The sequence below is a fragment of the Sceloporus undulatus genome, chromosome 5 (genome assembly GCF_019175285.1).
Source record: "Sceloporus undulatus isolate JIND9_A2432 ecotype Alabama chromosome 5, SceUnd_v1.1, whole genome shotgun sequence".
Lineage (NCBI taxonomy): Eukaryota > Metazoa > Chordata > Lepidosauria > Squamata > Phrynosomatidae > Sceloporus > Sceloporus undulatus.
In genome coordinates, this window is record NC_056526.1 from 87301386 (window position 1) to 87325390 (window position 24005).

Genomic DNA, 24005 nt, shown 5'->3' on the forward strand with positions numbered 1-24005 from the left:
TGATTCACAAAAAAACCTCATTTCCATTTAGGTTTTCATCCTAAAGAGGTAACATTGTAAGTTGATAACCAGAAGTATTAGAAAGATCTGCTATAGTGATGTCACTATTCAAGGTAGTGGCTCCATTCTAGGAATCACACATGATAATGGTTCAGAGGAATCACACCTTGTTAATAAGATTTTTCTGTGGCCCCTTTTCAATGTGTAGATTGTTTATGTTATTAAAATAAAAGACATGTACAGCTTTTTGATAAAATATTTTATTAATAATAATAATAAAGATACAAAAATACCAACTTTAATGGCTAGTGATGATGCCTTTAGTTACAGAATTGTTGCAAAATCAGAAACATAGTTAATAGGTTTCCAAGTGGCAGCATCTATGCAGAAAAGTATTCAAAGAAAAACACCCAACTGTTCCAATTACAGCACTGTAAAGCTAGACCGATACTGTCAATGATAACCTGAAGGAAATAATAAGGTCCCTTTTACCAACAGGCCAATACTGATGAGAGAGTAAAGAAAGGCTATTTTAATATGGCAATGTATACATCAAACAAATGGTCTTTCAGGCAGGCTCCTGGGGGAGAAATGGAGAAACGCTGACAACCTGGTTGTTGTTGGACTGCAGTTTCCATCAGCCCTTATCAGTGGGTATGCTTTTGGGGGCTGGAATACAACAATATATTTGGGGGCTGGAATACAACAATGTCTGGAGGACCAGATGTTCTCTACCAGCATTATAGTGATTGTCAGGAAAATCAGTTGATCTATTGGGTGGGGGGTTGGTTGTAGTATTTTTAAAAGAAAGGAAATATGGTTGTATTGTCAGTATTTCTCTCTCTCTCTCTCTCCGCTGCCTGGGCACCAGATGAAGCAGTACATGGCAAAATATAAAAACATAGCAATGAATTTAAAAAGTCATTTCTGAAAAAAAAATCACTTTAAACAGTTTACCTTCTGACTGTTTCAATCCAAATCTCTTATACTCAACAAAATTAGTCAGCATCCAGCTGTGGTTTTGACTTAAAACAAATATGTCCGTGTATTCATTTTAAAAACAAAGAAAGAGAAATAATAGGCACATACAAGGAACAAAAATACACAACGGCCTGCTTTGTAGAATTCATCCCCAGTGCCAATGAGGGATGCTAAATGTCCAGTTAGAAAACTGCATCCATTCTCCAGGTTTGATAGAAAGGTAATCTTATCAAAGTAATGGCATAGTTGCTTGACAGCATCCTTTATAGCACAAGTGCTGTAACTGAAACATTTGCATGGTAAAGTACCATGGGTACCAACAAGAAATATTCATAGGAATAAATGAAGCACAAATTCTTGCCAAATATCGTTAATTTCCCTCCCTCTGTTTTTCAGATCCCACCACTACTACAGACTTTTTTCTCCTGATCCTGGGTTCTCAAAAATCGATTGATATACACTCATTCATATGGAAAGACTCCAAGGCCATACTAAAGGAGACCCACATATAAGAAACCCTGAGTGGTTCTGCTTATGCATGGGTTGCTTTAGGTATTTAGCTGTGAGCACAAAGGGACTTCATAAGGTTTGTAGGACTGGGGTGCTGGTGTAAAGTGGGAAGAAAGTGCAAACTACTTTTGCACTTCAAATGCAGATTGCACCAATGGAAGTAGGTGGAAGACAACAGGGGAAAGTGGGAGTACAGGAGAGAAACTGTGACAATTTAAAAGCAGCTACAAAATCACAATAACAGGGGATGAATTGGGACTGTCTCTGCCAAACTGGGACAATTCGAGGTATGACTTGGATATATCATGGGCTTGCTAGATCCTAGCTCCCTGAACTGAGGAATCACAGCAGCATAGGCATTACAGTCCTGATCTGCTATTATTCTGGCTGTTTGGTCTAAAGATGTCCCTGTCATCTAAGGAAATGCTCTGTACCCATGATAGACTGGTACTTGTAATTACGTTTATCCATGTGAATGAGTACCAGAAGATTATCAGGACAGGGGGGGAAAAGTACTGTGTCAATAACCTCCAAAACATGGTTTGACAGACAATTGCATGTATTTTCTAAATAATAAATTCCATACAACTAAATCTGCTGAGACTCAGCTCAGAAAAAAAGTATTCTTTAAAAGCCTTATGTGTTCTAGCAACTCCTTCCCCAATATATATATTTCATATTTATATATATCTATATATAAATTCATATTGTCTTCTGCACAGCAGAATTTTATAATATTTTAGAATCATTTTTATTACACTGAACAAAATGCCTGCATACATAATACAAAATGTTGCACATATAATACAGAGTACATAAATCATGAGAAAAAAAATGCAAAGTGAATGACAATTTATTCATTGCCTCATAAACATCACTATTTCCTTCATGTATCTGTTACGAATACAAATGTAGAAAGAGAAGATTTTAGAGGGCAAGGATAACATTTTCAAAAGACACGACTCAAGCCATAGCACTGATAAATTGAAGGAACTGGTTTTATATAGAGCCAGCTACATTAACTATAGCTAGCTTCAATTGGCTTAAATACAAAAATCTTGGTTGATGAGTCTGGGTTGCTTAAAGAATAAAAACCATCAAAATGCACAGTAACGCTGCTACGGATACCAGAGTTAAAAATTCTGATCACACAACTCAGGTTCCATTATTGACTTTAAAATGTGTGAGTGTTGTTGTTTTTTATCATTACTTCAGTTTAGAAATTATTAAAATGGTGTGTAAAAATAATGAAACCTCTTTGAACTAAATATACAAAAGCCTCAGTTTCTGGTGCTATATTTCATCTGTTTGGAAAGAAAAAAATGAGGTTTACATCCCTAAGACAGATAACCTTACTAAAGAACTAGCATTAACTGCTTTCAGTAAATACTTGGAAATGAACCATGGGTTTGTTTGTTTGCTTGCTTGCTATGTTAAAGCCCTCTACCATTTTGGGACAAGGCTGTGCATCTAATATTTGGCAGCAGTTATTTATAATGAAAATATGAATGATAGGTAGCATGTTAGAAAAGACCTACTACAGGCATCACTATAGATTCATCAGTGCAAGTCATAAATTCACAGCTACATCTAACTATGAGAGCCAACCAGTTAATCCTTTTGGAAAACACAAGGAAATAAATCTGCAGCCCTTTGGCAAGAATTTGCACATGCAAATTTTTGAGCTTGCAAAGCTGTATTTCACCACAAATGACAAGCTATAAGCACTCTGATATTCTGTTTTTGAATGGGATATACTGTCTACCCTGGATGCCATATACATTAATTTTCATAGAACTGGAGCCTAGAATTTTAAATGGCAAATATGGATAAGAAATGTGCTTTAATTCTGGGTAATGGTAGATAGTTGTCTGCTGTTAAATCTCTCAGTAATAGGGATGGAAGGAGTATTTTAAAACTTTTTTTTTTTTTTAAAAATAGGTTTTAAAAATAGGTTTCCCAAGTGTCAGGAAATCCTGATCAGAAGAATTCCAGACTGACAATATTATTTGCAGTTCGGGATTAATCTCATGGAAAATTGCATTTTTTGCATAGGAAGCAGATCCTTTATGCATAGATAACAATATTTCAACACAAAAGATATCATGTTCTGTGCAGAAAATTCTGTTTCATGTACAGGAAATGCTGTCTCATATGCAAAAATATACCATCTGAATTTGGTGTAGAATAAGTCTGAGATAGGAAATAATTTTCCAAAACTGTGTAATTTTCAAAGCCCTTTTCACAAAGAGAAGAAAAAATGTTAAAATTACTAGAGGTTTCCTTCAAGAATGAAAGTAATGAAGAATTATATCACTACTTGGTAATTTGTAACACCAGATAGTTTCAACTCCCATTGGTTAACAATAGTAGCAGCAAAATGACTAAATGGTACAACTGATATGAGGAGAGTTTGGAGTGAATCAGGTAGATTTTAGAGTAGAAGGACTCTACAGAAGGAGTGCTGTTACTCGAAATACATTCCAGACCTCAGAAATCTCTAAGTGTATGCTTTCTGCACCTGGCTCTGACTGGTTGATCTCAGGTTTCTAGTAAAAAAAAATAAAGCATATCCCAAAACAAACATCTTTAAGACCAGTGATAAGTGGAACAAATATCTAGAGAACATTGAAAACGATTACCATAATCTGAACTCATGTGGAAAAGGTCCAGGTAAGCTAACTCATATATGTTTACACATGCTGTTAAATTATTATCTCCTGCATTGTAGCTTTAAATTCTGACAAGCAGGGTTTGGGATAAGAGAAAGGGCTAAATTAGTATTCTTAATATCCCACAATATGCAAGCATTCTTGGCATATTCAGGACAATATAATGCTTTAATGCAGCATGGAATTGTCACCTCATAATTGATGTTTACGTACCTATTGCAATGAAAGTATGTGTGTCTGTATGTGTGTGTATCAGTTTACAAAACTACCATTTGTTATTCCTTAACACAGCTTCCAGAAATGTACTGAAACACAAATATAGATCTGGAAACTTGGCCAAGGATTAGGAAGAAAAGCAACTGGGGTTTGTAGAGTCGTTGAAAGCTGAAAGGAAGGATCTTTGGGAGAAATAACTGGGAAATATCCTTCAGAGCTATGGTGCAGCAAATTGCAGAACCACTTTCAGTGGTGTCTGAATGTAAAAGACATGAAAGACAAGTGAAACATGATGCTATTCACACCAACAGGCTATTAAGGCAATGGTTCCCCAGCATCATATCCCAGTTAATGTTGGATTACAACTCCCATACATTCTAGCCTACCATGTTTTCTAAGCTGAAGCCCAACATCACATGGAAGCACAACTTTGAGAAACACTGCATACCGACAAGGACAACAGGGATCAAGTCCTGTACTAATTAGTATCTGAAGATCTAATATAGCCATGACCATTTTGCATTCCATCTCCTTTGACTAAGAGATCTCTGCATGCCATAACACACACAGTTTTAAGACTCCTTAGTGTTGAAGTATTTCCCCCCATGGCATGGTGGATTGCTGCTGCTCAGGGATCAAAAACCACATCAAGCACACCAAACTCACTGCAAACATCTTTGGATCCCAGTCCATACACCAGTAAAAATGGTCTACCATATGAATGTCAGACTCCATTTCTTGGAATCTTCTATACTCACTTATAGAAAAACCTACCTAGTTCAAAAATGCAGCTACTGTATAAGCATGGCTTACACATTGTTATCAGTGCTTCTAAGTATGTTCATTAATTTAGGTGATTGTTTTCATAGTCCAAAACAGCAGCAAATGTGGAATCAAATCCCATAAACAGTGTGTGCACGGAACTCTTCCTATTAACAGGAAATGTAACCAAAGATAACTTTACTTAACTGGGCTGTAAATCCAAGCAGCCATTTATAAAGGAGACTGAAATACATTTAAAACTGAGATTTTAGCAGGAGGGAGCATCATTTCTGGTTTACAAACACATTTATCAATGTCCTAAGAAGAATTAAGAGGCTTACAAAAGTAAGGAAAAATATTGTAAATCTCGAATTCTGTTTCCATTTCATCAACAAGCTGACCTAACCAGCAGCAGATAAAAAATTGGACATTCTAATTCCACAGAACTAATTCCTCATCCAGCAATCAATCTTGCAGTTTTGCTTTCCATTCAAGTATCTTCAGGAAATAGGTCACCACACTTGCTTATACCACAGTTCACGTCACGCAGAGCATCCAAGAGGCAGAACATGGCAGAAATCTCCATAAATATCTGCAAAACACGACTGTCAAGTGGTACTTGATTGATGTTATGTTTCCCTTTAAAAAAAATAAGGGATCTTCCTATTACAATTCAATTTCATACTTTCCAAAATGTTCCCATGGCTGGAATTTTCTTACTTGGCTGGAATGGTCAGCTATGATCTGTACGTCATTAAGATTTTATGTATCCATTTTGAGTAGTAGGCCACCCTGACAAAAATCCCGGGTCGTCTGGGAATCGCACATCCACGCCCAGGAATAATCACTCCCACTACTATTTTAATTCTGTTTTGTTCACAGACCAGTGGGCCACCATAATCCCGCTAGAAGAGAAAAATGAAAATAAATAAATAATCAGGCAGATGTATATATTGTTCCAAAGGGTGTGTGTGTGTGTGTGTGTGTGTTTTAAAAAAAACTATCCCACACTTGTCCTATAAGACTCTGATGTATGCAGTCAGGCAGCAAATAGATAACTCCATAGGAATGAGAGAGTGTCTAAAGGTCTGATTGCAATGGTGCTGATGTTGCCGCTGCCGCTATATGCCTTTAAGTCATTTCCAACCTATGGCAACCTTAAGACGAACTTATCCTGGGGTTTGCTGGGTCTGAGGGTTTGTGACTTGCCCAAGGTCACCCAGTGAGATTCCACGGCTCTTCTAGAACATGGCCACATAGCTTGAAAAACCCACAAAAAACTATGGATGCCGGCCATGAGCAGGGAATCAATCCCTAGTCCAATGCTCAAACCATTATATTACACTGGCTCTCATCTGCAAGTTACTGTCATTAACTCCACTAATTCCAATGGTATAAAGATATTATTTGTATGCTTTCTGTAACTAAGTGTATTAAAATATAGGCTAACTAAATTATTCTAATCAGACTACAACATAAAATTACCTTTTGCCAATTTTGGACACCTAGCTATCTTTCCAGAGTTCATATATCCTGGTCAGGAATACAAATGTTAGCAGCTCATAGTATTTCCTTCCCATCTCATTACATCTTAGCATTATGAGTCCAGAGTTCTTTTTCACTCAGATTATAAACAGAAATGGGTTACAATCTCACCTCCAATTTACAATTCTCATGTGCATCATACTTAACTGACTTCGGTGGCAGCAGCACTAGCAGATGTATCCCTTCCTACTTGTCATATGATTTATGGATTACCACTATACCAAAGACCCATGTATCTGGGGCTCAGGGAAATGTGATGTTCCAATATCATAAAGGCTCATAGTTTATTTGTGAGTAAATAAGGCATCTTTTCAACCATTTAGAAAAATAAATTAGTTTGCTACAACCAACTCTAAATTATGTCTACTTATAAATTAAATCCTATCACTATGGACAGTATACAGTTCTTCATTAAACTCAGAAATAAATTATTCCCTTCTATAGTTTTTTGTAGGTTTTTTGGGCTATGTGGCCATATTCTAAAAGAGTTTATTTCCGACGTTTTGCTAGCATCTGTGGTTGGCATCTTCAGAGATGCCAGGCACAGCTCTTCTAGAACATGACCACACAGCTTGAAAAACCCACAAAAAACTATGGATGCCAGCCATGAAAGCCTTCGACTTAATATTCCCTTCCAGCTTGATTCTTGAGCTAGAATCCAGAATCAGTTGTCATCTACATTCCCTTGACTCAGGAAAGGAATGAACCATTAAATGCACAATCACCAAATGCAAGCAAACTCTCAAATGCTTTCAAGAGGGTCTACTGAGATGTTTGGCATGTTTCCACCAAGAGAACTATCATCTGCTTTTGGAATATTAAATAGAACCTTGGTCCCTAGCTGTTTATGGAATAAGAACAAGGCTCAGAGCATGGAAACAAGAGACCAAATGTCAGGGGATCCAGTTTTTCTAAATTAAAATCTCCATTGTCAATCTAAATGACAACTAAAATCACACCACTTCATAATTAGAGATGGGAGAGGTTATTCTACTACAATGGGTACTCCATATTCACTGGGATTTGGGGCATAGGACCCCCATGAAAGTGGGAAAGCTGCTAATAAATAAACTATGTTTTTATTGTGACAGAGCTGTGGTCAAGATCTGCCAGATATTGATCATGAAATTTCACTGGAAAACCTACAAATACCCAGAGAAGTGTTCTCTCTAGCGATCTATAGATCCTCCAGCATGATGTTTGGCAAAAGTTGACAATAAAGTCATGCTGGAAGACCTGAGATTCCTGGAGAGGACATATTAATCAAATCCTCAAAAGACAAAGCCTCAAATGTGGAGGGCCAACTGTATTTCTAAAACATAACTAACTCTATGTGATAATAATGTATGAAGGGCTGGGGACTGGGGAGACCCATCAAACTCTGTTAGCCATGGGTGGTCTTGGGCTTGTCATAAATTTACAGCATCAGCTGGAACATATAACTGGTTTAAGAATAAAATAGGTGCAGCAAATTATGTGACCCTGGACTCCTCAGAGAAAGGGTGGTTATACATTCAATGAGTAAATAAAAATAGTACCTCACAAGTTCCACTGCCAATGCTCTCAGCTCGAGCACACATTTCTGACTCTTTCACAACTATATTGCCTCCCAAATCTTGATTGCAGCGCTCGTTTCCCACAATGATCATGTTTGCTTCTTGGAGTCTCCCATCAAAGGTGGTGCCTGAAATTAAAAACAGAATTGGGGAAAAAAAGATTGTTTTTTTATTCTATCCCTAGCAGCATGCTGTTCTAAAACAAGGAAACAAAAAACTTTGCAACATGCATTTCATATCTATATTGGTTCAAGTGGAGAAACATAAAACAGAGTGTGCCTTGGTTAAATAACTCAATAAACAAAATTAACTGCACATGTTCAGAAAGAGGGAGAGAGGGAAAGATGAAACTAATTTGCACCTTATTCTGAGTATATCTAAAGCAGCAGGTCTAAAACCTATCTCTACCAAAAAAAAAAATAATAATAATCCACTGGCATGATTTGGACCAGATCCCAAATCTATTGCTATGGCTGAAAATTAAATGGATTTCAACAACAAATTCATTGATTTATGTTTTCCATACAATGGTGATCATACTGGATAAATCCAAGGAGGAGGGCAGTGAGAGTAAATTTTCCATAACAGATGAACCACAAAGTTGCAACCATCTATATGCCTTTCCTGTTGGGTATAGTTGTTAAAACTATATGATGCCATCATAGTTCACAATACAATACAATATAATCAGAGAATCATAATAGCAAAATTGAGATGGAATAGACTGCAAGTCAAACCCTCTGTCATCCAGAAATACACAGCTAAACCACTCCTGAAAGATTTGCATCCAACCTCTATTTAAAGACTTCCAAAGAAGAAAGCTCCATCATGTTCTGGGGTAGAGATCAACTTGTTACACTCAAGATACTCTTTCTATAGTGTTTTTTTATTTGCAGTTTTTCCACATTCATGGGGATCCTTCATCCCTAGCCCAAGCAAATGTGGACCACTGTATGGTTATTTTATCATCACTCTTCTCTTCTCCCCGTATCAGTCCATTTAGCACTTGATTTCCATGTCTTTAGCAGATCCGTAGTAAAACCTTGGTCAAGCTTTGTAATATGCTGGGATACTGTATCTGTTTCCAACACTGACTGTTTTATTTACAATCCAGAGCAACTTAAACAATTCTTCACATACTGGGGAAAGGTACACTAAGGCGCTGAAAACAGGGACATGATACTACAGGCCAGCCCTGTGGTATCCCACCCAGCCCATTCCTGTCCCTGCAGTATTTTCTGGGACCAACATGGCAACAGGCAGGTGTTCACACAAACACCACCACTATGATGTGAAGCTGCTGTCACTGCACCTCCTTATCTACTGTTGTCAGCACTGTTCTCCATGAAGGCCCTTGCCACATCCCATAAGGACAGAAATAGGGCACCTGGCTTCACCCACATGTCCAAGTACCCTCCCGCCTTTGATATCACAGTCCATGACTGGGGTTTCACAATAAACAGCAGGTGGCAACAGGAAAGCACTACAGTGGCTGTTTCTGGTTGGACTGGTGTCTGGCCTGCCAAACCCTGGCCCAGGGCTGTATACACAGGATGCATAGAACCCCTAAATTTACCTCTAAATTAAGCTTAGATTATTTCATTCTCTGAACAAACAAGTTCCATGAAATTTCAAAAAAGCAAAGAATTTTCATAACAGTGACAGAATTTATCCAAGATCTAGATAGCAAAGGAGGATCAGCTATATTGTCTGACAATTATTATTATTATTATTATTATTATTATTATTATTATTATTATTTTGCCTGTCTTATAAGCAAGCACAATATGGTTCTTTCTGTCCTGGGAACAGCTGTACCAACCAAATATGACTGATATGAATTAATGAGAATTTCATTTCAATTTATTTTTTAAGAATTTGCCAAATAGTGTTTCATATTTGGGGGGAAATAAAACCTTCTGAAGCTCCAAACCCTTCCCTCAATTAAAAAAATTGTCCAACAATGCCCCCAAACACTGCTAAAGACCCCAAAATGTGACTCCTCTTATTTATCTTTGACACCTACTACACCTCATGCTCCGAGTGAAAAACTCTCAAAATTGTCCCACTACTCCCAATTCTTGCAAATGGATCTGATGTAACATTACTTCTTGCTATGATGGAAGGAAACTGTCCCTCTTTAGTTACCTTACACTATTTTAGTGCATGATGAAGAAGAAATCATCAAATAATTTCTGTCTTTCTTGTATTATTCTTGCATTTGGGATGTGCTGAATCCTCTAGAAAATTTTGGTGGCCTTATGGCAGGCTCCCTTTGCTTCCCCCACCCCCCAATCCTCTGGATGTTTCACCTAGGTGGCAAACTCCTAATTTGCATTATAATTTCCCTTTAGCAGTGGCAAATCAATTTAGACCACTGTTCAGAAAACAGGAGGTTCATCAAATACTCATTAGCTAATATCAGCATCCACAAACTTTAGATGGCTACAGTTATATATGATCACATTCAGGTTTATAAAAAGATTTCTTACGTCCTGTATGTCCCCATCCATAAACACTGCAGGTGGTGCCTTCTGGAATAGTACATCCAGAAATGGGCAACCTGATGATAGCAACAGCATCACTGCTTACTGCTGGCCTGGGAAAGCAAATGAAAAGGAATAGACATCTCTTTATTTTAATCCGCATTAACTAGAATTAGCACCTACACTAGTTCCACAAGCAGATCAACTGACAAGACAAATATTCTAATTATATTTCTTAAAGCTCAGATTTCAACTGAAGTTTGTTTGCTGTGGGTCGACTTATGGCGACCTCATAAATGTCATTATTAGGCAAGGAATACTCAAAAGTGGCACTGCCAGTGGTGGTGGATGTGTGCCTTTAAATTATTCCTGACTTATGGTGACCTGCCTAAGGCAACCCTATCACTGGATTTTCTTGGCAGAATTTGTTCAGAGGGGGTTAGCTATTGCTTTCCGCTGATGTTGAGAATGTGTTGACTTGTCCAAAGTCACCTATTAGGTTTCCATGGCCAAGCAGGGATTCAAACCCTGATCTCCAAGTGTCTTAACCCAACACTCAAAGCACTGCACCATTCTGACAGTTCCTTCATCTGAAATATTGCCTATAGCACCTGATATTCATTGGTGGTTTTCCATCAGGTACTAACCAGAGCTGACCCTAAGATCAGGTGGAATCTGGTGGCTTTAAGGTCTAATGAAGTGTTTCATTTATATTTTGGCTTTAAATCTCTGATATTTATGTATTGAAAACTTATAGTATATCTGATAAATTCACAAAGTAATCTTGTATATACATGGGTAGAAACTGGGCAGCCTTCAATGTTTTGTTTTACTGCAACTCCCACCTTTCCTCAACATTGGCTATGCTGCCTAGGACTGATGGAAATAGCAATTCAACAATATCTGGAGGATCATATGATTCCCATTCCTGCTGCACATGGCTTTCACTAACTAAGATATTACAGGACTGCTGGGCAAATCGTGCTCCTCCAGTTCTTGCCACATTGGCACTGCTAGCACTCCTCTCACCACTGTCAGTGCTAACTAGGGTTGATGGAATCAGCTACCTCACTCACTCCTAGGCTATACAATTTAACTGAAGTACCAATATGCGTGCAGCATATGAATTGCTACACCACTCATTAAAGATACACCATGAGACAACTAAAATGGCGGCCCAGGGAACAAGCACATATATGCTATATCCTACATTTCCCAGACCACAGTTATCTTTCTAGGGATGTAATTCTTCATGAAGTTACTTCTCAAAGGTAACAATGAGTAATTTCAGCCATTTTCTTCCTAGAGAAAAAAAAAGTGTTTGAAAACCACAGTTTTCAAATCAAAATTGTGAACAGCCTTTTGAAAATCACAGTTTTCAAAGGCTGTTCACAATCTTGGCTGTATTCTGTGTGAAATCCACACTTGAATGTTTTGCACAGAAATCAACATTTTCTGCATGGAAAATACTGTTTCAATACAGAAACATTAACTGCTGTTTTCTGTGCAGAAAAAGCTGCTTTCTCTGCAAATCACCCATGTGCAAATTTTGCACAGAATAAATTCCCACATAGAAAATAGCATTTACTGCATATGAATCAATATTTCTGTGCTGAAACATTCTTTTCCATGAAGAAAATACTGTTAGCTGCACAGAAAATGCCATTTTCTGAGCAAAACAACCATATATGAATATTGCACAGAATAAGTCCCAAGCTACAAAGATTCTCATCAGTCCAAGATTCTTATTAGCGTTTCTCAGTACTCAAGAATATGTTCTTTAATATTCTTTAATAAAGAATATTCTTTCCATTGCTACACCTTTTTACAAGATGCAGATCTGCCATGAACAATTTCAATGATTGACTTAAGTGAGAGAGTGTCAAAGCAAGTGTATGTGTGTTTGTGTGTGTGAAGGGAAGCAGGTGTGCAAAACAGATACCATTATTGTGACTAACCTGGAAAGCTTCAGCAATACTAGATCAGATCCTTGAGGGCCATACACCAACTGGGAGATATTCAGAACTTGTTTATGCTTCTCTTCATGGGCTCTTTCAACATTATGTATTCCAAGCCAAGCTTGATAGTCATTGAGGTTATACCTAAGAAGGATAAGAGTCATTGATGTTTTCTATATGAATAGAATAAAATAATGAACAGCAGGCCATTTTCCCTTGGCTCTTCCCTCAACCTGGTTACAATGTAAATAAATTAAAATAAATAGTTAAATTTAATTAAATAATTGTTGCAGCACTGGAGAGTGTGCTATCCTCCAGATGTTGTTAGACTGCATATCCCATCAGTCCTAGCTAGCAGAACTAATGATGAGAGATGATGGCAGTTGCAGTCCAACATATGGATGGCCATATGTTTCAAAACCATGATTTAAGACTGCATTAAGATGAATTCTGTCAAGCCTTCGTCCAGCTAATCCAATGTTCTCTACATAACTCTTTGCTTTTGCCTTCTCATTCATGTTTCAATCCTCTCTACTTGTCCCATATTTTTCTTGATGTCACTGGCTGCTATGGTCTAATTTCACAGTGAGTCTGTCCAAAGGAAAATGAAAGGGACAAAAACAGAGTGTGAGAAGGCAAAAGTAATGCCAGGTTCTAGGTCTGCAGGACTTGCTTTGACATTAGAGGGCTGGAAAACACTTCAGGCATCACTCTCTTCCTCTATTGCCCTTAGCTAAGCAGCTATGAGGCTACAAAAGAGAGTACAGCAAATATTAGGAATAGGAAGTGACATAATTGCTTGACAACAGATAAACATTGAGGCAGTTCCAGAGGAGACTACAGTGGTGTAGCACTCCAGAACATTTTACCAAGAATCCAGACATCAACACCTCAAAGTAACTTCTCACTGCTGCTTCTATTTTCCCCCTCCCCATATCTGACAAAAAATATGGAATTCTGCATTTATCAAGAAGCATTCATCAAATCTCTTCTAGAACATGGCCACATAGCCCGAAAAACCCACAGAAATCTATGGATGCCTGCCATGAAAGCCTTCAACTTCACATTCATCAAATCCATGCTTCATCAATATCTCTGGGCTAAATTAAAATACCATGTGGATTTACTTATAGATTTGATTATTTTTAATTCCACCTAGTCCCAAACTGGTAATTAAGGTGGTTCACAACATGGTTAAAAGCAGATACAAGTATCAATATCATAAACTGTAATGTTAAAACATTAATTAGCAACTACATTAAGATGCAATTAAGTTAACAACAATATTAGGACACAGATCCCTCAGAGATCCACAGGACAATACCTGGCAGCAGCCCACAATACCACCTTTGGACTTTTTCTCTTTTAGGAAGAACCAGAGTTAGTGAAATATGATCCCTCCAAGTCCCATTCTGAAGTGGTGGTCCAAAAGGACCACCATTCAGAATGGCAATGGAAATCTTACAAGAGATTTCAACCAACCAACAGGAAGACACTCTCCCATCCAGTTCCCAGCACTGCTCATCCACCAAAACAAATAAATCTATCTCCATCCCATAACCAGAGCTGGATCCAGAATGAATTGGATCCAGATAACCCATTTCTTCCAGCAATTACAGCTTGAAGAACATATAGCACCTTGCCCAGTTATGGAATATAGGAGTTGTTATGTGGAATAAGGCTGAGAGAGTTTTTTTTAATATCTGGAAAGGTTCATGATCACATATTGGGCTCTTATACCTGAGTTACCAGAACATGAAATTGCTCACACAGATGGAAAGCTCATTTGCACTTGAAGCTGTTGTGTTTGTGTTGCCCATGAACATTTTACATAAAACCTTTGGAGCATACCACTTAAACTGCCATTATCAGTGGTGCTATTGTTTCACAAAGCAAACAGACACATTATTATACCTAATTATTGTCCAGCATCTACACATTCAAAATGCTTTATGACTATTTTATTCTAGGATAGTGAGTTGCATCTAGAACCTAGCTTTTAAAAAGTTTGGATATTCTAAAAGTCCCCCCCACCACCACCACCACTGGTTTTATCATGATATCACTCATAAAAAGTTATATATCACTACAGAATATGACTGTAGAAACACTTGTTGTTGTCATGTGTCTTCCAGTCAACTCTTATCTACAGTGAACTTTCCTTGTGTTATCTTGGTGAGATTTATTCAGAGGAGGATCGTCACTCCCTTCCTTTAAAAGTTTATCATTGCCTTCCATTGAAGTTGAGACTTGCTCAAAGTCACCCAGTGGGTTTCCATGGTTGAGTAGGGATTTGAACCCTTAGTTCCCTGGAGGCTTAGTCCAATACTCAAACCACTATACTGCACTGGCTGTGTAGAAACACTTTAGGAATGCTACATTTCTATAAAATGTGCATAATTGTACAATAAAGAATTCTACTGCAGGCTATTAAATAATGAAATATAATTTTCACACCACCCCTCTATGAACAAGAAATTACTATACCGAGAAGGAAAACACTGCTTTGCTGTCAGGACCCAGTCTTCCTTTACCAATGAACCACCACAGAAATGTCTGCCTCTGCTGGAGGAAAAAAAGTTGGAATAGTTACTTTTGGTCTGAATGGCTAGGTTAGAATTCATCTAAATATCATTCCACTTTGCTCTAACAAAAGAAGATCAAGGCTGTAGACTTATATACACTTCCCTGTTATGCACTAGTATTTTTAATTTTTCTCATCATTTCTGGGAAAGGATCAATACTACTAATTATTTTTTTCTCCCACCTTTCAGGACTATTTTGCAAACAGCTGGTTAAGGTTTTTGCACACACAAAATATTTTTTTATTGAAAGATTTGCAATAACATCTTGAAATTTGAAATTTTACACCCGTACTATCCTAGTCTCACCAATGGGAAGAATCTTTTTAAATTATATTCTTTTATATGATAACAAAATAAGCATTGATTCACATGCCCATAATCTAGTCAAGCCCAAGTACAAAAGGACTGGGTGAACAAGAACTGGAGTAGTTCATGCCTGAATTTGAGAACCAAAGAATATCTTTAGGACACTCACTCCTTCTTGTGGAAAGAATGTAAGGAATATATACTTCATGGACTCTGAAATTAAGTTCCCAATGTACTTTAGGTGCTCTGAGATTAACATCTGAGCATTTACATTGCTTAAAATTAAAAAAAACCACAGAGAATTAGGGCATGGGGACAGGATCCAAACTGTCATGTATGTAGAGTCCTACCTGTCTTTCAAACTAACCATCCATCCTTTGTCAGGTTGAGTTGGAATTCCGTTAACAACTCTCAGTTGTTTTGTTGAGGCACAAGGAATTACAATGGCTGAAAAGAATTATTGTTTGTAATTTACCACATTTTGTTCTACATAAAACATAGTCACCAAGTAACTAATGCAAATACATGTTTACATTTCTAAAAGCAAGAAGACTCCACCCACCATCTCCAGGGTCTTCTAGACAAGACAGATTACCTAGATTCAGTTTAATCTGGTTTAATCTGTTTTTAATTTTTTGGTTGTTTAATCTCTTTTAATTTTTGTATTTTGTGGATTTTTAACCATTTAAAAAAAATTGTTGTAAGCTAATTTGAGCCCTGAACTGGGGGAAAAGTGGGATAAAAATAAATATCAATATCATCATCATCAATATCATCATCAACATCATCACCACTACCACCACCATCCATCCCAAAATCGCCAGTGTCCTTTTGTAATCTGTCTATAGTGATGCAGTTCTTACTGAGGGTAAAGGGCAAACTAAGTTCCATGGCCAATATTTTACAATACAGTCGGCCCTCCTTATACACTGATTTTTTATACACGGATTCAAGCATACACGGTTTGAAAATGTTCCAAAAAAGTATAAATTTACTTTGATTTTCCATTTTTTATAAGGGACACTATTTTGCTATGTCATTATATTTAAAGGGACTTGAGCATACACGGATTTTGTTATACACAGAGGATCTTGGAACCAAACCCCAGCGTATAACAAGGATCCACTGTATTGCCAGAACTAGGGCTAAGACATACCCACAAAACATGGGAAAGATGAGTTAATAAATCATAATTAGACTAACAGATTTTATTTATATAAACATTACTTACGGTCTAAACTGCTCATCATAGGAATTGTATCGTCTTCACCTAGATAGACAACACAATGCATCCACATGCTTATCAGTCTTATAAAGAAACTTCATTTATAAGTATAAAATAGGAAACATTGTAAAAACTGAATATATGTTAACAAAATTGAGAAATCTGTCTGCTTAGTTTGTTCTACAGTGTCTTCAGTTACATATATTCTTATAACTTTCCTCCCCCCCCCCCCCCAGTCATAATTTGTGAGCAAAAATGTCCCTTTTTTAAATAGATAGAATAGCCTTCAAGATCTGAAGATCTATTCTCAGATGGTGCTACTCTCTACCATCCACATTAGAGATGACAAAATAACAGGGCCATGTTAGCAGTTTTTTAAAGGTGGAAATGGAAATCATGAAACTACTCTATTTTTCCCCTCTAGGATGCCACAGAATGCCCCAGGCTGAAGAGAAAGAATGATAGCCAGCATAATTAATAAAGACAACCACCAATGGGAAAAATCAATTTTTTCCTTCCAAATATCTCTGATTGATATTACCTCTGTGAGAATAAGGGTGATCTTATCTCCCAAAAGCATCCCAGCAATAAAAGAAAGAAATGCTACCAGTCTTGGCTGCTGCCCATTGTTAGCTCCACAACCTGTCTCTCAAACTTATCAGCCAATTTCACATACACGCACACACACTTTCATTCATCATTCCAGCCCCTTCTTCCCTTGAAGTTTCCTGCAATTTAAGGAAAATCCTTTGCGAGAATTTTTGTCACAACCATAAATGCTTGGACTCATTCAACCTTTTGATATTCTATGGTGTTCTAACTAATGTGACTCTAACAGTCTCATTAATTACACAATGGCAAAATCAAGCTTTGCTTTTTGGATTTTTTTTTTTTTTGTGGGCAAGGGATATTTTTAAGACATGGATGGTTGAATCTGTGGATACAGATCCAAGGATATGGAAGGTTGATTGTACTCCATTAACAGACCCACAAAGCACAACTGGGTCATGATATAAATAAGAGAAACAATTCCACTGGATATGGTTACAATTTGCCTCCAGAATATAAAAAGGTTAAATAGTGGCTTGCTTTTCTTTCATCTTGCCTATACTAGGGTTTATACAGAGGTGCGTTACAGACCGCCCAGAAGGGGCGGTCTGCCGCCGCCGCCATTTGCAGCACGGAGGAGCCCCAGCATCCAAACTGCGAGGCTCCTCTGCACTGCAAATAAGAAGTGCCAAAATGGCGCTTCTCTTTGCGGCGCGGATATGATGCCATGAGGCACCAATGGCGCACTCGCAGTGTCATGTGCTGCACGACGTGTGGACGTAGCACGTCCGCTATGTAAAGATGGCGGCCCCCATGTGGAACAGGTGCCACCATTTTGTATGGACTGGGTCCGTATTAGGGTTGGGGCGTCTGGAAGGGACGCCCCTTTCTAACCCTAATACGGACCCAGTCTGTAATTTATGCCCATCTGTAACGAGCCAGAGATATCATTAGTGTCAAGCTTTCTTTCCTTATCTCATCCATAAAGAAAAATCACATGTCAAAGTACAGAATATTGTATTTTTATTTATTGATTTATTTCTTGCCTCTTAAAAGGTAATAGTTATAAAATCAAATTAAACAAAATTAAAATGTAAAACAAATTTTATATCCACATATATTAAAACAGATGCATATGTTCCCCCCATTGTATGAAACTTTTAGCAATTTTGCAGTGATAATGTTTCCTGAGTACTTACATCTAGATATAGGACAGTAGTCCCAGGGAACGTGAGGATCACTTGTGTAGCACCAAGGCCCATGAGCATCATCATCTGGATTGCGACAATAATTTTTCTTCAGCTTGCTAATATCTGGATCTTTATATATTGGCAGGTGCCTAGAAGGAAAGTTTTTAATTATTGCTTTATTTAATTTACAAATTGTAACCTACCCAATTGTAACCTAACCTATCTATCTTTTATAGAATACAATTTTTTAAAACATGGTTTTGTTTGTATTGTAAACATGCATGTGCTTTATAGACTACAGCAAAGCCTTTGACTGCACAGATCATGAAAGACTATGGAACACCCTTAAAGACATGGGAGTGCCAACACATCTGATAGTCTTGATGAGGAATCTGTATTCAGGACAAGAGGCTACTGTCAGAACAGAACATGGAGAAACAGAATGATTCCCAATTGGCAAAGGAGTCAGACAAGGCTGCATCTTATCACCCTACTTATTCAACTTATATGCAGAATATGTTGTAAGAAAAGCAGGCTTGGACACAAAGAAGGAGTGAAGAAGTAAAAATACGAGGAAGGAATATCAACAATCTGAGATACGCCATTAACACTAGCAGAAAATCTCCCTGCAACAACTACTAAGGAGGATCAAGGAAGAAAGTAGAAAGGCAGGCTTACTGTTGAACATAAAGAAAACAACAATAACAATGGGGAATCTTGACAAATTCAACCTAGACAATGAAGAAATAGAATCAGTAAAAGAGTTCTCATACTTGGGATCAGAGATTGATAGAAATGGGGACTGCAGCCAGGAAATCAGAAGATTAAGAACGGGAAGGACAGCTATGAAAGAACTAGAGAAGATCCTAAAAGGCAAGGATATAGAAGTGAGCACAAAAGTTAGAATCGTACAAGACACTGTATTCCCTATTGCCATGTATGGATGTGAGAGCTGGGCAGTTAAGAAGGAGGATAGGAGGAAAATAAACTCATTTGAGCTGTGGTATTGGAAAAGAATGCTAAGGATTCCATAGACATCCAAAAAGACCAACAAATGGGTCCTGTAGCAGATCAAGCCAGAAATCTCCCTAGATGCCAAGATGACAAAACTCAGGTTGTCATACTTTGGACACATCATAAGAAGGCATGAATCATTGGAAAAAACAGTAATTCTAGGAAGGGTAGAGGGAAGCAGAAAAGGAGAAAGGCAGCATGCAAGATGGATGAACTATATTAAAGAGATCATGGAGTTGAGCATAGCAGTGGAGGATAAAGGGTTTTGGAAATGTCTCATCAGCAAGGTCGACTCGAGGGAAGTTAACAGCAACAAAAAAGCTGCCTTGGATCTCACCATGAGAGAAAAGTAGGGTATGAATTTAATAAAGAAATAAACAAATGTCATATGACATTAAAAGTTCAGTTGAACAGAACATTCATAACTTTCCATCTAAAGCACAAGATGGAAGGAGCCAGACTAATCTCCTTTAGGAAAAGTGTTCCAGTCAAGTTTTAGGTGAAGCTACCTAAAATGCCCTAGTTCAAATATTCAAATGCCTACCTTCTGTGACTGGCAGTATGTATAATAGGGCTTCCAATCATGATCTTAGATTATTTACTAAATCAGCTGTCTGGATTGTTAATATTTGTATACGTTTTGGCAGGGGTGGAAATTTTTGATAGAAAATGATATTTCACCCTCCCCCCCCCCCCAAAAAAAAATACGGGAAAGATAAGGTTGGACAAGTCCCAAAGAGGCAAGCCTGAATAAATTGGCTGGAATAGATTTTCAGTGACATCTCTGTGGGGGGGCTTGTAGTATAACTCTAGTCTTCCTTCCTTATGGAAAGATAAGATGAAGAACATGTGGAACAGGGGGAAGGAGTCTTTGTCCATCTCCAGTCTATAATTCAAACAAGGCTAGTACAAGCCTTTGCCAGCACTTTTTCTCTGAACAAGCCCTTCTCTAAAAATAACATAATTAAAAAGTGTTGAAGACAGTAAAAGAAAACCATTAGCTAAAATACTGAAACCACTTGAATGACATATTGAAGTATTCTAAAGTAAAATGAATGGAGAAATCGTACTCTTCTTTTAGCTCATTTTGTACAAACCTCCTCAAATCTTGTATATTTTGATCCCACAGAGAGCATGTCAAACCAAACCGGGTGCGGGCTACATTTCCCATGTAATTTGTCCCATTCCCTCGATAGCAATCTATATAAAAAATAGACAGGGAGAAATGGTTAAAAACATGCATACACACACACAAATCATCATAATCAGTGCAGTGCAGTTTTTTCTCAATCTTCAATTAAATAAAATCAAGCTTTAAAATGTAAGATAGCATTTTCAAGCTATTATGTACAATACAAGGCTCATAAATACGGCAATGGGACAATTTTAATATGCAGAACTACAAACGTGTCTAAAATCTAAACATGTGTGTTTGAAGACATGAGTAAACAAGTAACATTTTTGCTGTCTATTGCAGATGTACTAGGAACCTTTCTGTTTAAATGTTAATTTGTTGACTGTGAACTTGACAAGATCACCCAAGGCATTAACCTATCTAACTGCTGCCAATGTACTTTATTTTTACTGTTTAAATCCAGATGTTTTCAGTGAGCTATAGAGTGGAATTTTAACTAGTTAAGAGGAGGTCCTGAGTTTTGGCAGGGATCAACAGATAAATGTTGGAGTTAATCATCCCATGAAGAGGCATATGTCAAGCATGTTCCCATTCTCAAAATAGACCCATCTTTGAAACACAAAATGCAGTTGATTTGATTATTTACAGCTGATCAACATGAGAAAATGGTTTACCACTTGCAAGAACTGTGAAAGTGTCATACATTGACACTTCAGTTCAAGGATGAGCAACTGTGGGCCTCCAGATGTTTTAAGAACTCTTCCTATAATACCACACAATGTTAGCCTGTCTAAAGCTGCATGTACACTGCAGAATTAATGTGGGTTGACACTGGTTTAACGGCCATGGATCAATGCTGTGGAATTCTGGGATTTGTAACTTTGTGAGATATTTTGTCTTCTCTATCAGAGAGCTCTAGTGCCACAACAAACTTCAAATCCCAGAATTACATAGGGTGGAGGCATGACAGGTAAAGCTGTATTAATTCTGCAATTTAGATGCAGCCTATGTGTGATGGGAAATGTGGGCCATTTGCTTACCTGTTTAAAACAGACAATTACATTCCTACACTGTAGCCATAAGGCCAGATCAGAAGGGCATGTAAAAGTATGGGATGTAGCATGCCTGTGTCACAGCTTGGCTTTTATGGATTGCCTTTACAGTCACATCTCTCTGTAGCACAGAAAGTTGGAGAACAACACAGATGACAGTAGAGACTGTGGAGACTGGATTACATTAGATGCACATTAGAAGCCTCCATGCAGACATCTCAGCAGCAGCTGCAGGAAGTCAACTGAATGACCTGGCACAGAAATCATTTATTCTTGTTTTGTGGTGGTTTCTTTTCCATAAAAAACATTGAAGTGCCTGTTACAGTTTTCATACTGCATATGCCTTAGCATTCCCATTAGCATGCCCACTAGAGGAATAATGGATTGATCATCCAAGACTCAGTTGTGCAGAAAACCACTTACAGATATGTTTGGAACTTTCTTAATTCCTTAGTGCATGTTACCTTGCTCATTTGGCACATCACATTTGGGTATTTGAGAGCAATGCCCAATTCGTATTTGGGGATTGGTGGTAAAACACCAGGGTGCCTCCTCTCCATCTGGATTTCGGCAGTAGTTCTCTCTTAAGTCCCTATAAAAATACAATAATAAACATGTTAGCATATGCCAAGCATACAGCTGCTGGTTTCCATTGTCTTTTTTACTGCACATTAGCAATAATAAAGGCTGCTTGACACCTCCACAACACTGACTTTGTACTGGAGCAAAAGAAAAACTTGTTTTTAAAAAAGACAATTACAAAGTATCACATACACCCTAGCACAAATGGACAGCGGGTAGATTTGTTTTCACATTATAATGTTGCACATGAAGTCCAAAAAGGTTTTCAAGAAATCCTCTCATGGGGAAAGCTTTTGGTCATTGTTGCTCTAAATGTATTTTGCCCATTGCAGTGTCTTTCATACACACTCGTATCAGATCTGCCTGAGACCTATTATAAATACATTCTTTCATGCTTCTGCCAATAATACCACCATTCCTGCTCTGAATGAATCTGTGTGGTTAGATAGGCAGGGTCCACTTTTATCACTGATTTAATTAGGAAACGGAAACCTAAGAGTATGAGAACTGTTATTAGAAATCCTATACAGGTGTCAACTTTTGAAATGGAATCTAACCATTTGGGAGTCTCTTTAAAACAAAGTTTCAGTTTATATTAAACTGTCAGCCTCCACTCCCTTGAAAACTTTCCTCCCGTTAAATAGAGTCTTCAGTTTCAAAGGGCTTTTTTCACCATCTGGAACAATGATGGATAAGTATCCATAGAAAAAGTGTGTGCCTAGTTAGACAGAAACTCAGAGCTGTTTGCCTTTTCTTGTTTGCTTGTGGGTGTTTTTTTTTTAATTTAATTTGTAAAACAGATATTCTCCTCTTCCTGTTGGCTGAATGTTATCATACTTCCACAATTCAAGGCTTCTGAAATGAATATTGTGTGTGTTCAAATCTGATTTAGCTATTCTTTGCAAATGCATATGTCTTCAACAACCGTCTTTTTAAAAAAACTGAGAATAGGAAAGTGTAACATCGAAAGTGAAACAGAAAAGTACACAGTTGACATTATCGAGTTCTTCCACTATTCTAGTCAAAGGACAATATTTTAAAAGGAGGATGTTTTCTTAATGAAATAGGATAAATTACAAAAACCGAATAATGTTTCTGAAGTACTTTATCAACGCTCCCAAGGGATTCAACACAAATGTTTTGTCTGAATATTGCTGAAGAGCTGAATGCCTGATTCTTTAGCTGATTCCAGGAGTTTTTCAAGTAAGGATTTATAGAAGATACACCATATTAGTACTCTTTAATTAAAATGCATGAAATTTGGTTAACCATTCTACAGGAATTCATATTCTAGTTGGTAATGGTTTTTTTAAAGGGTGTTTTTATACTTTGGCCAAACTTTCAAACTTACTTTCTCTAGTCCTGACTGATCATTGTAGGATCAGTTCAGAAGAAAAGTTGAGAAGATTGCAAGAAGACTTTTACACAACTATTTCATGTACTTATCCTATGATCCTATAGTACAAAGACTTACCTGAGAGTAAGTCCCGCTTAAAATAATGTATAAGATTGAATTATGAAAGATCTAATTCTGTGATTTATGATTTATAAAGCATCTAATTCTATAATCTAATTTTGTGATTCTGTCATAGATGCTTAATGCCAATTTTTAATGCACAGATCTCAAATCTGTTTTCTTAGAGGACTCACTGGTTTCAGCAGTAATAATTGTTCATAATAA

At 37.4% G+C, this 24005-nt stretch overlaps 1 protein-coding gene across 6 annotated transcripts in view; it reads right to left on the bottom strand.

Moving 5' to 3' along the window:
- Positions 1–246: 246 nt before the first annotated feature.
- Positions 247–24005, bottom strand: part of HGF (hepatocyte growth factor) — a 218939-nt gene continuing 195180 nt past the window's right edge. For 3 of the 6 annotated variants that reach the window (XM_042466633.1, XM_042466631.1, XM_042466634.1), the window contains 10 exons: positions 22207–22334; positions 20653–20755; positions 18551–18690; positions 16809–16847; positions 15928–16024; positions 15174–15251; positions 12687–12830; positions 10735–10841; positions 8225–8370; positions 247–6046 (listed from right to left, as the gene is read on the bottom strand). In XM_042466633.1, the coding sequence (XP_042322567.1) occupies positions 5879–6046; positions 8225–8370; positions 10735–10841; positions 12687–12830; positions 15174–15251; positions 15928–16024; positions 16809–16847; positions 18551–18690; positions 20653–20755; positions 22207–22334 (1150 nt within the window). In that variant the 3' untranslated portion in view covers positions 247–5878. Of the gene's footprint in view, positions 6047–8224; positions 8371–10734; positions 10842–12686; positions 12831–15173; positions 15252–15927; positions 16025–16808; positions 16848–18550; positions 18691–20652; positions 20756–22206; positions 22335–24005 lie in introns of those variants that run through there. The other 3 variants (XM_042466636.1, XM_042466632.1, XR_006103929.1) reach the window with 2 other exon arrangements.